Raw genomic sequence first — 15158 nt, forward strand, 5'->3', positions numbered from 1 at the left:
GATCAAATAAAGCACAATTAGTCTTTGTTTAAGAAGTAATTTGTCAACATTTATCAAAGACCTTAACAATGTTCAGTTCTTTTGTCCTAATAATTCTACTTGGAATTCTAGTCAGAAAATATTTTATCCCACTAGATGTTCATCACAGTATTATCTATAGAGGCAATACTTTAGACCCATCCTATGTGAGTACAAATCTCATTAATGAAATGTAATTAGCTACTAAAATGATGGCTGTAAATACTATGTAAATAGTACAAAACAGGAATATCGGAAGAAAGTAGGGAACATAATTCTGTACACAACACCGTTTTAACTCTGTTGACTTTTAAAGGTTATTCAAAGAAAATATGCCAAAATGTTAACAATATGCTTGGGTGGTAGAGATATGGGTGATTTTAAAATCCATTTTTCATGTTTCTTTAAAATGTAGTGAGTATATGGAAGCCATTGTATTAAAATGTGTATATCTATATATACATATATATACATATACATGTCACCATATAAAATTGACATGCATATGTTTTTATCTAGATAATCTTTATCAGATTTGCTTCATCTCCTTTGGTAACAATGAAAAATAATTTTATACAGCATAAACATTTCAGACATTTAAAAATGTAAACAGATACCATTCATATCCCAAATCTATATAACTTAAGATTTTGTAGATACTATAACCATACACTAATTCAGAGCCTTCTCCATGGCTAAAATATCCAATGCTATCCTCCTTGACCAACAATATTTGTATTCACGGAGTAGTACCCTGTCTCTTAGTGGTTATTCTTCCTGCCAGAAATTCATATTTGTTAGAAAAAAAATGCTCCAAATGAAAGAAATAACCTAACAAAGGTAGAATTCTATACAGTATGACCGAGGAAGTTATTTTATGTTTCCTAATTTTTAGTTTCTTGAGGTAAGGCCTTGCTCTCGTCCAGGCTGACCTGGCATTTACTATGTAGTCTCAGGGTGGCCTTGAAGTCACTACAATTCTCCTACTTCTCCTTCCCAAGTGCTAGGATTAAAAGTGCACCATCATGCTTGGCTGAGGAAGTTATTTTTAAGGAAACCCTCTTTGCAGTCTCATATTGTAGCACATAAAACTCCTGCTTACATTGCTCCCTGTGTCAAAGCAGTCACCAGTCATAATTCCAAGAGACATGGAAGTTGGGAAGCATTGTAAGAATAATGCCACTTGACTCTACACTCTACTCATTTCTATCTGTGTTTTGTGACCTAGTCTATGACTGTCTACACTGGCTGGTCTTTTAAGTAGAAAAAAAAATCCATAAAAAGGCATTTAAATCTTAAGTATGAATGGAAGAAAAATGTTAGGAAAATTTAGATATATAGCTCTTTCTGTTTTCCTTAAGATATTACTAATTATAAAGGCAGAGAGAAAAAAATACTACAAAAAGGCACTTGACATAAAAAAGCAAGTGAAACAATGTGTCAAAATGACTCGCTATAGATTAACCTTGGAGCCAGTATCTGTGCAATGTTCTCATGCTAAATATACTTGTTTAATTTTTTTCCTTGGAGTGGGGATAGTGTGGCTTTAAATTCACTTTGGAGCCAAAGGCAATAAAGTTTCTTATTCATATTCACATACTCAGTAATATAATCTGACTTTGGGGTCTTACCAATCACAAAAACCTTGTTCTTTGTGACAGAAAAAATACATGGGAATTAATTGTTGAAGGATAAATCATTCTTATTTTGTAATATTTTAAATTTTAATTTATGTAATTTTTATATTCAACAAGAAATGGAAATAATTTCTTCCTATTCCCTGTTTCTCTATTTTTACAGTTGTGAGCAATCATGTTACACAATAGAAGCTTGAAATAACACAATTTTTAAATATATAGAGGTCTAATTTTTAAAGGCTCATTAAATATACTAGATAAAAGATATAACTTTAGTGTGCTGTGCTAGCCAGTGTCAGGGAATGCTAAAGAATAAGCCAGAGAGAAACTTCACCCTGCTCTATAATTGCCTAGTCAGCCTGGCTGATATCTTAGCTTTTAGGGGTCTCCATGTATTTTAGTTTCCTAAGAACCAATTTTTACAAAACCTTTCACCTTATTTGGACATATTTCTTAGTTCTACAAGATAAATACTTTTTGTTACACCATCTACTTTCATGATTGTTTCTGAGTCTCATGAATCTAATTAAGTTGTAGTCATTTGGGAGACTTGTTAATGGCTGTCCTTGCTTCACTGTAATGTTCAATAATGCTCTGCTGGTTACCTGAAAGTAGAGCTCTACACAAAATGAAGTCCAACAAAGTCCTAGTGATGTGGATCTGGGAGAAGCAATTAGTCTGTTAGATTTATAATTAACAGGAAGTTATGCAGGGTGTCATGTTTTCCATATTGTGAATAGGTTAAAACACCTTTGGGAGGATTATAATATGAATTTTATTTTAACGTTTCCTGATTACACTAGAACAATTCACAAGACATATTACTTATTTATTATTTACTATATTGATTATAGTCAGCATAAATATTTTTATAGCTGGCTTACCCTTGCGATGCTTATCATCTGTTGTTCTGAGTCTCTCTGAATAATGATTTTTTTTGCAGCTATAGAAATAACGAATGGGTACTGACAGAAGGAAAACCTGCTCAACAAGTGAAAACAGAAAAGGCAAAAGGGTGTATTTTTAGCAAAATTACACTAAGGGAAACTAAGGTACCCTTTCTTTCAACATAAAACATTACTTTTGTATTGTGTTTTACCATTTATAAAATAATTTTATGTGCATCACTTCATTCCCACAACCTCATGAAGAATGTATCATTACTGGAGGTGCACTGCCTTTCTTCTCTAAAGAAGCCACAGTTCATTTTCTGAAATATGTGCTAATCACTTATAATGTTCATACAAATCATTTCAGTTTAGTCATCTGTGAAAAACATGACTAACACCAGAACCAGGAGGCAGAAGTGTTGATGGATATTCCTATACTCAAATTAATATAAGCATCCATTATTATATGGCTGTATGAGATTCAGAAATGAAGGCGCATGGCCATAAGTACAGAATGTAAAAGTAATAAATTAAGACCAAAACAATAAGTTTGGAAAAATATGTTGCTCTAGTATTGTTATCTAATGGTGTAGTAACATGAAAGTATGTACTTATGATGACATATTATTACCAAATGTTACGAAAACAACTTGTCTCTTAAGTCACAGTCTTGTACTATGTAAAAAAGCCACAAACTATACAGACACAAATGCTATTCACAAAGAATGAACATGGCAGCAGTGACACTTCAGGAGTTAAACTTCCACCAGAAGTGACTGCAGTGCGGCTGGGCATGTAGTCAGTGGTAGAAATAGCTGCATTGAATCCATCAAGTTACAGCTGTAATCAATCTAAGGATATCCAGGTGGTACATCTGTGACCACTGATGGTAGTGAAGGCTTTATGAGGAAAAGGAAAGAGCTCAACTATGAACTGAACAAGACACAGCATTTACTCTGGGACAAAATTGTTAATAGTGTTGCTTAGGACAAATGTATCATACTTTTGAATCAGTCATGCCAGCTAACAATTTGGAATTAAAATACAATAAATTTAACAGGATATGCATTTAAGATAGTTTCTCGACCTTTCTCCTATTACAGTATATAAAAAAATGACACTATGTGCATGAATATGCAGGTAGACATATGTGGTTACTCATATGGTAATCTGCCCTAAGACTCCAGATTCCACTCCAAATTCCAGCTGGCTGCCAACAACTGATGGAGTCATATTATGTAAACTCCTACAAAACTCATCTTGTACACTGCGTTTTGGAATAGTGATACAAGGAAGCTCTATTAAAAGAGGTCACTGGGGACTGGAGAGAGAGCTTAGCAATGAAGGCATTTGCCTGAGAAGCATAAGAACTCATGTTTGAATCTCCAGGCCCTACATAAGCCAGACACACAGTGATGTAAGCATGCAATGTTACACATGCGCACAAGGAGGTGCATGCATCTGGAGTTCATCTGTAGTGGCTAAAGGCCTGGAAAACTATTCCTTTGCTCTCTCTCTGCCTCTTTTTCTCGCAAATAAATACAAATGAAAAAATACTTCTTACAGAAGCCTGGAGAAAAAAAAAAAGAGGTTATTGGGCTGGAGAGATGGCTTAGCAGTTAAGGTGCTTGCCTGTGAAGTCTAAGGATCCAAGTTCAATTCCACTGTATTCATGTAAGCCACATGCAGAAGGTGGGGCATGTGTCTGAACTTCATTTGCAGTGGCTAGAGGCTCTGGTGCACTCATTCTCTTCTCTCTCTCTCTCTCTCTCTTCCTCTTCCTCTATCTGTTCTTTCTCTCTCAAATAAATAAATAAATAAAATATGTTTTAAAAAGAGGTCACTGAAATATGCACAACTCTTAAAAGTTGTTTTGTGGTCATATTCATATTAAAAATGGGCGTGAAAGTATCTTCATAAACAAACTTTGACAAGAAAATAAGCCATCAGTCTGAGCAGAGTCCTCAGAATGATTTCTGTTCAGTTCTGAGTTGCTCATGTGTAGAATGTGATTTGTCTAGAGGGTTATTCTATGCTTTAGGCCAATTCTGATAGCATTCCTGGAAAGTATAGCTCATTTATGAACTCAACTGGGGTTTGCATGCTATTGAGTCCTATAATCATATTCTCCATGCACTTTAGAACAAAGACAAACTCCTGGATATTTCATGGTATGATGACACATTACATTTGGGATGTAATTTAAACTAATTAAAAATGTAAATGTGAATTAAAATGTTGTATATTAAAGAATTTGGCTAGGGACTAGAGGGATGGCTTAGCAGTTAAGGTGTTTGCCTGCAAAGCCAAAGGAGCCAGGTTCAATTCCCCAAGACCAACGTTAGCCCAATGCACAAGGGGGCACATGCATCTGGAGTTCGTTTGCAGTGGCTGGAGGCCTTGGAGCATCCATTCTCTCTCTCTCTCTCTCTCTCTCTCTCTCTCTCTCTCTCTAATAAATAACTAAATAAAAATAAAAAATACAGGGCTGGAGAGATGGCTTAGCGGTTAAGTGCTTGCCCGTGAAGCCTAAGGACCCTGATTTGAGGCTCGATTCCCCAGGACTCACGGTAGCCAGATGCACAAGGGGACGCATGTATCATGTGTTCATTTGCTGTGGCTGGAAGCCCTGGAGCACCCATTCTCTCTGTCACTCTCAAATAAATAAATATAAATGAACAAAAATATTTAAAAAATAAAAAATACATATATAAAAAAAGAATTTGGCTAAGTATTTTGAAAAAAATATTTCACTAAATAATCTGTGAAGTTATTTCTCTGAAATATCTATTGTGTCTATAGATAATCTACAACTACTTTGTGTAGAATAAGGGAAAAAAAGGAGTGCGTTATGTGTACATGTTTGTGATCAATGGGTTAGATTAGACACTGGCAAGACAAGTTTTGGCTTATCATCTATTTTTATAAATAGTTATTTGGAACATAGATGTATGCATTCATTTATGAATGTCTAAGGCTGTTTTCATGTTGAAAATAAAAAAACCAAAACAGAAAAAATATCCTCTAAGCCTTATAGGAAAGATATGTTGCCCCTTGTCCTAATGACAGCCCACAGAATATGATATAAGAAGCTACATACCAATGATAGAACTAACCCTGTCTTGAAAATAAGATATTAACCAAAACAAAACCAAATTGGCCTGTAATAACCTCAACATGTGATAGAAACAGAAAGTATTTTGATAAATAAAATGATATTTCAAGACTGGATATCTAAACAAAATGATATTTCAAGACTGAATATCTAAACCATATGTGTTTATATATATTCATTTTATTTATACAAATTTCAAGCCTATTTATTATTTTACATAGTATTTTATTTAGGTGAATAATCAGATGAGCTGTTGATCATACCTGTGAGAGTTTCCAAAGCTCTGCCAAGTGTGATATTCTTCCATGAGATCAATGTGATCCAATGTAGAATTATAGAAATCAGTATAAGAAGTAAGAGGAGGGTGAACCAAGTTGTTTGCAGTATCTGTAAAGATAAATTCTAACATAATGTTCTCTTCCAACATGCAGATGATTCATGCTATTAATAAACACATTATTTTAATGTCTACCATGAGTTAGAAACTTATTTTCAACAACTATCGTTCCAATGAAAAGCATTAATTTAACATTGTGATCAAAAGGCAGCTAACATTTTTTTACTTTCAAAAAACTTGTGATTGGGATCATAAAAATATTTAAAGGAGGCTGCAGAGAGCATACACATTTATTTCTCAACATGTGTATTCTTCTCTAGGTGTTCTCAGTAAGTAGTAGTTCATGCATTCTCAGGAGTCGATCCATAGCAGATTATATGCACTTCAACCATAATACAGAAAACTGCTCAATAGAAAACATAAAGCTTTTTCCAGTCTTTAAATTGTAACATAAACAAGATAGAAAATCACATTTTTTTTTTTCAGAATGGTTTAAAATTTAAGAATACTTCCCTAGCACTCTGGATCCTTAAGGTATGTCTCCAATATTTAACAAAAGAAAAGTAAGGGTGATAAAATAGTAACCTACTAAGTAAAGCCAACACTTTAGATGCTGATGGAATCCACCAGGAACACTTTGTTATAGGTGGAAATTCTTCAGGCTTTGCAGGAAACAGTCGTAAAGAAATAAACTGCAGCAATCTCTCTACCAATTGTTTGAACCTCTTCTGGGATAATCTGGTAAAGATTTTGAAATAATTTCAATCAATTTTCTCATTTCTATTTTGTCAATTTATTGGTTAGATATCAAGATACATTTTATATAAAAATTTAGACTATTCATTTTTTCAAATTATATTTTAAAAGATATTAAACCTTCCCATAAGTACTATTTCTTAAGTAGGAAATAAACACCAAAATTACTATGAAGTTAGTAAGTTTTTTAGGCTTTCAATGTTTAGTCTATTTTTATTATTCACAGATGCTGTACTAATATTTGCCTATGTGATAACACTTATTTGTAACTCTAAAATGCTTTTGTGATTATTTGTGAACATGAAAAAAATGGCAAAAAGCTTGAGCTGTCTAGATGGGGTTGAACAAAATTTTACTGCCTCCTTGTTTAAGTTTTTACTCTGCCAACAAGTCTCCTTTACACAGCCTAATAGTATGTTTTTCATATTATTATGATTTTTTTTGATGATTTTGCTTTTTCAAAATGGCCCCCAAGCCAGATATGGTGGCACTTTTAATTCCAAAACCTGGGAGGCTCAGACAGGAAGACTGTGGGTTTTAGGACAGTTTGGGCTACATAGTGAGTTCTAGGCCAACTAGAATACACAGTGAGATAATATCTCAAGAAACAAAAACAAAAGGCCTTTGAATGTAGAGTTGAGGTGTTGTGGAGCTTCTGTGAACAAGAAGGATGTAATAATGCACCTTAGGCAGGTATGTGTCCTACACATGCTTCATTCAGGTATAACTAACCCATCAACAGGTTATTTTAAATAAGGTGTCCTTAAGCAGATACACTTATGAATTGAAATTATGAGATGATCAGTTGACAAAAATGTGGCCAGAAGTGCTTAGGGATCAACACAGAACAATTCAGTGTTTATGGAGACTTTACAGAAACTACCCAGTGTGAATCAAGAGGACTAACAGTATTGTATTCCAAATTTACTTTTGAAATATTTTTGTCTTTTGGGCTTTTTTACCATCATGGGGAAAAGTCTTTGTGAATGTAAATGTAGTTCTGAGAAAATATGTATTGTGCTTTTACAATCTGATCCTTCTAAATTGGCACAGAGAACACAACATGTAAAAAACCAGATAGGAAATACATACATTAAGATACTGTCAGAGCCAATCTAGTTTAGAGATAAGAAAAACTGATGATAGAAGTATGCTATATAAAAGTTGAGTGTGATGATTATTTTCAACAACTGGCAAAAATATTACTTATATTAAATACGGATTTTACTTATCCTTACATACTACCATGGTATATTTTTTAATAACCGGCTTTTGAAGCATTAAAAGTTGTAAGCATCATTTCTAAAAACCTTTAAAACATTCAAAGATGGTAAATTTTACAATATTTTATTGTAAAATTACTAATACCACACTTAATCTCTGAGACTCTAAAGATATCTTATATTACAGAATGATTTACTTTTTAAACCAGTGAACTAGGAAATGATGGTCAGCTTCCACTAAGGTAGCTATCTGTCGTAGCAAGTGAGCATAGATGACATACGTAGATGTATTATTAAATTGAGGATTCTGCAAAAGATATTAAAGATAATTGTGTTAAAATTGTATTAACAAGGAAAAACACTAAGCTTAATGAGTTAAGTGGTAAATTTGGGAAACTAATTTTGAGATTATGAAATACTTTAATAACTCTAGTTGTCATTTAATTCACTGAAGCTGGTTTCTATTGCAGGACAATGCACAGGATTGAAGCTAAGACAGATCTAGGATTGAAGGCTGATTCTACTATATACTAGCAGTGTGCCTTTAGGCAAGTTTTAAAAACTGATTCTCAATTTCTTCATCTGAAAATGGAAGTAATAAAATCTACCCATAAGAGTTACTATGAGTATCAAAAAATAAAATGAATGTAAGGAACCTAGCTCAGACTTTCATAAATGCTGGCAATCAGTGGGTTTTCCTTGATTTACAAAAAGTTAAGAAAATAAAATAAAAACCAGTTGTGAACTTTTGCCACTACGAAATGAGTGAGCTGAATATTTCAGAAACAATAAGAGTTCGAACTATAACAACTTTTAAATGGTGAAGGGACACCGAAGGAGTGCTTGTAAACTAGGTTTAGGAAACTTGTTTTCCATAAATCTATAACTCTACCACAATATACATTTCAGAATTTCTTTTATAAGTGAATATTATTGAAAAATCAGTAGGGGGCTGGGGAGATGGTTCAGTGGTTATAGGTACTTGCTTGTATTGTCTTGTGGCCTGGGTTCAATTCCCCAGTACCCACATAAAGCCAGATGCACAATGGGGCACATGTGCCTGGAGTCCTTTGCAGAGGCAAGAGGCCCTGATGTGTCCATACTCTGTCTCTCAAATAAATAAATATCTTAAAAAATCAACTGCAATTGTAATGAGAGAACACCCTGTTTTTCAATTTACTGGCAGAACAATTCAAAATTAGTTAACTTCATCTAGTTATAGCTCTGGGGAAGGATGAGATGTGAGTAGAACATTACTGACTAATATACTTATCTAAAACTTTGAGCATTATGCTAATTTTGTAGCTCTTCTATATGTTTCTTTTTTTTCCTCTAGTTTTGCTTTTGCTTTCATTTTTCCTTTCTTATATCTCCTATTAGCTATGTCTGCCATTTTTCCTTCTTTTTTTTTTCTTCTCTGCTTTGCTTTCCTACACTTCCTTTCTTGGGCACATACAAATGTAATTACAATACAAAATTAAACACTGTATCCTACTTAATGTGAGTTTTTGACCTTTAATTGAATTAATGTACACAAACAACTTCTGGAAATTGTAAAGGATGTTACAAATCTATGTTAACTAATGTAAGTCACATTTCTTTTTCAAAATAGAAATAAAAATAAAAATTGTTTTGAGTCTTTTATTTTGCATCTATGAATTTGTATCTCTCAAGAGGATAAAGTATCATTTTTTCTTTATAACAAACAACAACAAATTTTGTCTAGTAGAATTCCAACATAAGCATTTTGAAAAATAGAGAAGTTAGAAACCCAGAGATGGGATAGTACAAGAACATCTTAGAGCCCACTGTAACTAGTTACAGGAAAAGCAATTTAAATAGGAAAGGAAGAGGTACTTGCATTCTGTCTGTTCTCCAAAACTGTGACACATAGGCAACATAATCATATAATTTAGCTTTTATTTGTTGTAGTGTTACATCTCTGGATACAAGTAACTATACTTCTAAATATTATTAATATTGTGGCTAAATACTATATTTGATATTATTTCACTTGCACGTGGCGTAGACTGAGATTGAATTTAACAACTTCCACTAAATTCTTGCTCTCTTACCTGTAAAAGTATAAAATATGCTCTAAGATCATCTTTTGTTCGTGGGCTAGAAGAGGAAGAAGAATAATGGATTATACATGAGTGTTTAATGTCACAGTCTATAATAAAATGACCAAGGTGTGTTTGTCCTCTTGCCATTGCAAGCAAACGCCAGATGCATACATCACTTTGTGCACCTGGCTTCATGTGGGTAACGGGGAATCAAACCCAAGATGTCAAGTTTTCCAAGCAAGTTCCTTTAACTACTGAGCCATCATTCCAGCCCTATATACACTTTAAAAAATATTTTTACCTATGACAGAGAAAGAGAGAGAGAGACTGTGTGTGTGTGTACAGGTCTGCCAGGGCTTCTTGCCACTACAAACAAACTCTAATAGCATGTGCCACTTTGTGCATCTGGCTTTACATGGATACTGGGGGAGTAGAACCCAGGCCTTAAGGCTTTGCAAGAACCTTTAACAGTTGAGGCATTTCTCCAGCCCCATACATACACTTTTAAAAAGATTTACTGGTTTCTTAATGCTCATCTATTGATTCTGAGAAATAACAAATATTAGATTAAGCAGATTTGTTGTACGTACTTCATGATCCCTTTTTTATCCATGTTATTATTAAAACTCTAAAATATTTTCTGAGAGTAAAACACAAATATTAAAGGTATAGGAGATGTGTAACTTAGTCATCCATACTGATTAAACATGGGTTACAATTACCCTTTCCATTCTCTTAACAGGCTGTTAATGATTCCCTTTAATACTGTCTTCTGAATATCTTGAGGCTGCAGGCAAAAGAAAATAATAAGGTGCAATAATTAGGATTATATATTTTGTGATTTCTGTGAATTTTATTTACAGATTTGTTTTCATTATTATAATCAGACTTGATGATTGAGGACTATCACATTTTTCTGTTGAGAGCTCTAATGAGCAAAGATAGAATAAGATTACAATGAGCATGCTATCTAGGATGGGTAATATATAATCCACAAAACATATATTTGGTGGTTTTTAGATGATTAGTGACAGTTTTATATAACTGAAAAATGCCTTCAATTTCCTTAAATGACATGATAAAATCATGAACACAGGGGCAACAGTAATTATCAGGCTTACCAATTTAAAATGGTTTGCATATAGTTTGGAAATATAAGTATGTATTTAAAAATACAGTTTTTTAGGTAAGGTTTTACTATATAGCTCAGGCTGTCTTTAAACTTGTAATCCTCCTTCCTCAGCCCAGGAGACCCTACCTCAAAGATCAAAACATTTTAGCACATAAAAAGTTTCATTAAGTAGAAGCCTCAAATCAAAAAAAAAAAATTTTGCTGTTATATAAAAAAATATAAATTTCACCGGATGTGATGGCACACACCTTTAATCCCAGCATGGAGGCTGAGGAAGGTGGTCTGTGTGAGTTAGAGGCCAGACTGAGATTGCACAGTGAATTCTGGATCAGCCTTGGCTAACACAAACAAACAAAAGAACTCACATGTCAAGAAAACAAGAATATACTGTGGATCTACTTAAAAACCACAACTGGGCTAGAGAGAAGGTTAAGTGGGTAGAGGTACTTTCTCACAAAGCATCATGGCTGGGGTTCAAATCCCTAGCACCCAGGTAAAGCCAGATGCACAAAGTAGCACATGCATTTGGAGTTCGTTTGCAGTGGTCAGAGGCCCTGCTGTGCCTCTCTCTCCCTCCAACCCCCCGTCTCTTTCTGTTTGCAAATAAATAATAAATAAAATATTTTAAAAACACAGCTATGACTTAAAGACATGTCTTGCAATAGTCATTAGGCATAGTCATGATTATATATAGATAATATTTTCTCTACTAGCAATGATTCTGCCTAAAATATTTTTTTAATCTGAATTATTTCTTTCTTTGCAAGCAGAGAAAGATAGAGAGAAGTGAAACAGAAGAAGGGAGGGAGGGAAAAAGGGAGGGGGGGGGAGAGAGAGAGAGAGAGAGAAAATGGGCCCACCAGGGCCTCCAGCCATTGCAAACGAGCTCCAGACACATGTGCCCCTTGTGTATCTGGCTTAAATGGGTCCTGGGTAATCAAACCTGAGTCCCTTGGCTTCACAGGCAAACGCCTAACTGCTAAGCCATTTCTCCAGCTCTGATTCTTCTTATATAGAAGACAAACACCAGCCCTGCTCAGTGACTTATTCACTGTCTGCCCATGAGTAAAAAGGCTGCAGGAGAAAAATTAAACTAATGTGCTTATTGAATTTGCAAACTATGGCTACACTATTCAAAACATAGTTTGGTTTATTTGAAATATAGTTGAGTTTAAGTTATTTTCTATGTGTACTCCATTTTATGTTTTTCTCTCATGTCTATCCATTTATACAATTCTAAGTCAAAAAGTCACAGAAATATACTTGGGGGTGGAACTTACTGGAACTTAGTGTCTGCATGTTTCATATTGGTAGATGATACTCAGTAGTTTTCCAAATGTGTGTACCAACCTATATTTATTTGTCAAGGTATGGAAGTTTCCCAATATTGGTAACACTTGATAAGATTTTTGACACTTTTAAAATTAAATTTGATGGATGTGCACTGTTAGCTCCATTGCTCTGACATACACTTAACAGTGACATACAAATGAAGTAGCACCCTTTCATATACTTAGCAGTTAAGCACTCAGATTGGGAATAAGACAAAGAAGTCTGCTATTAATTATGTTATTTGTAAGTGTGCCATAGGTTTGAGCCAGTGGAATGAAGCAAATACACATTCAAGATATAAAACTTGGAAAGAGATTAAAAATTCTTATTTTCTACAAATGATATGTTTGTGTACACAGATAATGCAGGTAAATTTTCTGATTAGAATGAGTGGATTTAACCAGGTAACCACATAAAGATGAATGTATATTATTCACAGACAATGAAATTACAGTAACATAAGAAATCAAGTACTGGCCAGGCATGGTAGCATATGCCTTTAATCCCAGCACTTGGGAGGCAGAGATCATGGTGAGTTCAAGGCCACCATGAGACGACATAGTGAATTCCAGGTTGGCCTGGGCTAGAGCAAGACCCTACATCAAAAAAGAAAAAAACAACAAAAACCAAAAACAAACATCCCCCCCAAAAAACCCAAAAACAAAATCAAGTACTTAGAAATGAATATAATTAGAAATTAGTAATTCCTTTACCTAGGAAAAACTATAAAACATTATAGAGAGAAACTAAAGACCAGGTAATTGCAGGGTTCTACCAAACAAATTAATTGAAAGTATGTTTATTCTTTACAAACTGATCTACAGTTTTCTGGTTCTTTTATTTTTGAAACAAAGTCTTGCTACAAAGTCTAGGCTGTTTTTGATCTTTCTATGTAGTTCAGGCTTATCTTGAACAAGATCTTTCTACCTCAACTTCCCAACTCTTGAGATTATAAGAATGTGCAAGTACATTTGACATAGGTTCTTCAAATGTACTCCCGAGATTGGGAGCATCAATATATTATGGAAAGTGGTTAATAATGAAAATTGACCCAAACTAAACTTTGAGAACCACTGATATATAGATTCAGTACAATTCCTACACAATAAATAACCTTTTTTCCTTAAGTGAATCATGATCTTAGAAAGCCTTCCTAAACAAAACTGGATATGAAACTATTTTCTCCTTCTCAGTTAATTAGAAAAATAAAAGAATGACCTTATTTTCTGAGAGTTACAACTATATTTAATATAAAATTATATCAGAATTTCCAGTGTAATTATGTTACAAAGTGATTTTTATAATGTTTGTGTAGCTGCATTTGAAATACCAATGAGATACAAAATTATACTACTGGAATGTGCCCATAAACAATACTTACAGTATTAAGTAAGGCATCATAAACTGCATTCACAAATTTAGCATTAATCCCAGAGTCTTCAATGGTATTAAATAAAGTAGTGGCATCTTTCTGAAAATTCAATTAAAAAGTTCAGTGTATTTAACATTTTTTAAGAACAATTTAGTAATATTTGAACCACGGCATTTTTAAAAAATTTCAGCTATTCTGTTGTTTGATGATGAAAACTGGAAGCATTAGGGAAAAATTGCTTAAAAATGAATGTATAAGAATTTTAAAGTAAGCTTCTTTTTTAAAACTGAAGGGAGTCAAACATTAATATTAACAAAATATTTAATATTAACAAAATAAATTAAGCAAAATAAAATTAACAAAATAAATATAATATTTAAGCTATCACAAGTAACATTTCTATAATATAATTTAAACATTTGTTCCCTTTTTAAAAATGGTTTAAGTCAATATCCAGCAGAAAATGAACTAAGGTCATATCTTTTTTGGAAAACTTAATACTAAAAATGAATAAAAAGTATGTTTTATATATTATTACCTTAAATGCAGCATTTAATTCTGGGAAAGAATCAAATGTTTTTAAATAAAAATCATGAACTGTTTTCCAGTCTCCTGATGACTTAACTTTTTCTAGATCTTCCCTAAAATGAAAACATATATTAACAATGTATAAATATAAATATTGTTCGGATAAAAATAGCACTTCTTTTTATGGATCAATTTCATGACAAATATACAATCTGAAATACTAAAAACAAGAGAAATCTCAGTTAGTTGATTTATGTTTATAAGTTTATAATCCTTTATTGGATTTAAGGTATTAAGCCAGCTTCAACTTTTCATTAACCTATTTTTTTTTTTTATTTTGAGGGGGAGGGAAGGAGAGGGGAGAGAGAATGGGTACACTAGGGCCTTCAGTTGCTGTGAATGATCTCCAGAGGTATGCATCACCTTGTGTTGCATTTGTGACATTGTGTGCTTGGGTCACTGTGTGTCTGGCTATGTGGGACCGGGAGATTCAAACATGAGTTCTTAGGCTTCACAGGCCAAGCGCCTTAATAACTAAGCCATCTCTCCAGCCCCATTAACCTTTTTTAAAGTTATTTTTATTTTTAAAATGATTGAAAATGAGGTTATATGCATGTATCTCAGGCTGGCCTCAAATTCATTATCTAGTCCAGGCTAGCATCAAGCTTGTGGTGATCCTTCTGCCTTAAGACTCCTAAGTGCTAGAATTAAGGGTTGCATCTCTACACCAGCTAACAAAGTTCACTCTTACC

General features: G+C 33.5%; 1 protein-coding gene across 5 annotated transcripts in view; it reads right to left on the bottom strand.

Annotated features, from left to right (window-relative positions):
• The window catches only part of Hectd2 (HECT domain E3 ubiquitin protein ligase 2), a 67353-nt gene that overhangs the window by 17970 nt on the left and 34225 nt on the right, over positions 1-15158 (bottom strand). For 4 of the 5 annotated variants that reach the window (XM_045134178.1, XM_004653210.3, XM_045134169.1 and 1 more), the window contains exons 4-11: positions 14417-14519; positions 13888-13977; positions 10765-10829; positions 10052-10097; positions 8174-8283; positions 6587-6735; positions 5924-6047; positions 2540-2636 (exon numbers count right to left, since the gene is read on the bottom strand). In XM_045134178.1, coding sequence (XP_044990113.1) covers positions 2540-2636; positions 5924-6047; positions 6587-6735; positions 8174-8283; positions 10052-10097; positions 10765-10829; positions 13888-13977; positions 14417-14519 — 784 coding nt within the window. The remainder of the gene's footprint in view (positions 1-2539; positions 2637-5923; positions 6048-6586; positions 6736-8173; positions 8284-10051; positions 10098-10764; positions 10830-13887; positions 13978-14416; positions 14520-15158) is intronic. The other variant, XR_006633484.1, reaches the window with a different exon arrangement.

This window comes from Jaculus jaculus, chromosome 1 (genome assembly GCF_020740685.1).
Source record: "Jaculus jaculus isolate mJacJac1 chromosome 1, mJacJac1.mat.Y.cur, whole genome shotgun sequence".
NCBI lineage: Eukaryota > Metazoa > Chordata > Mammalia > Rodentia > Dipodidae > Jaculus > Jaculus jaculus.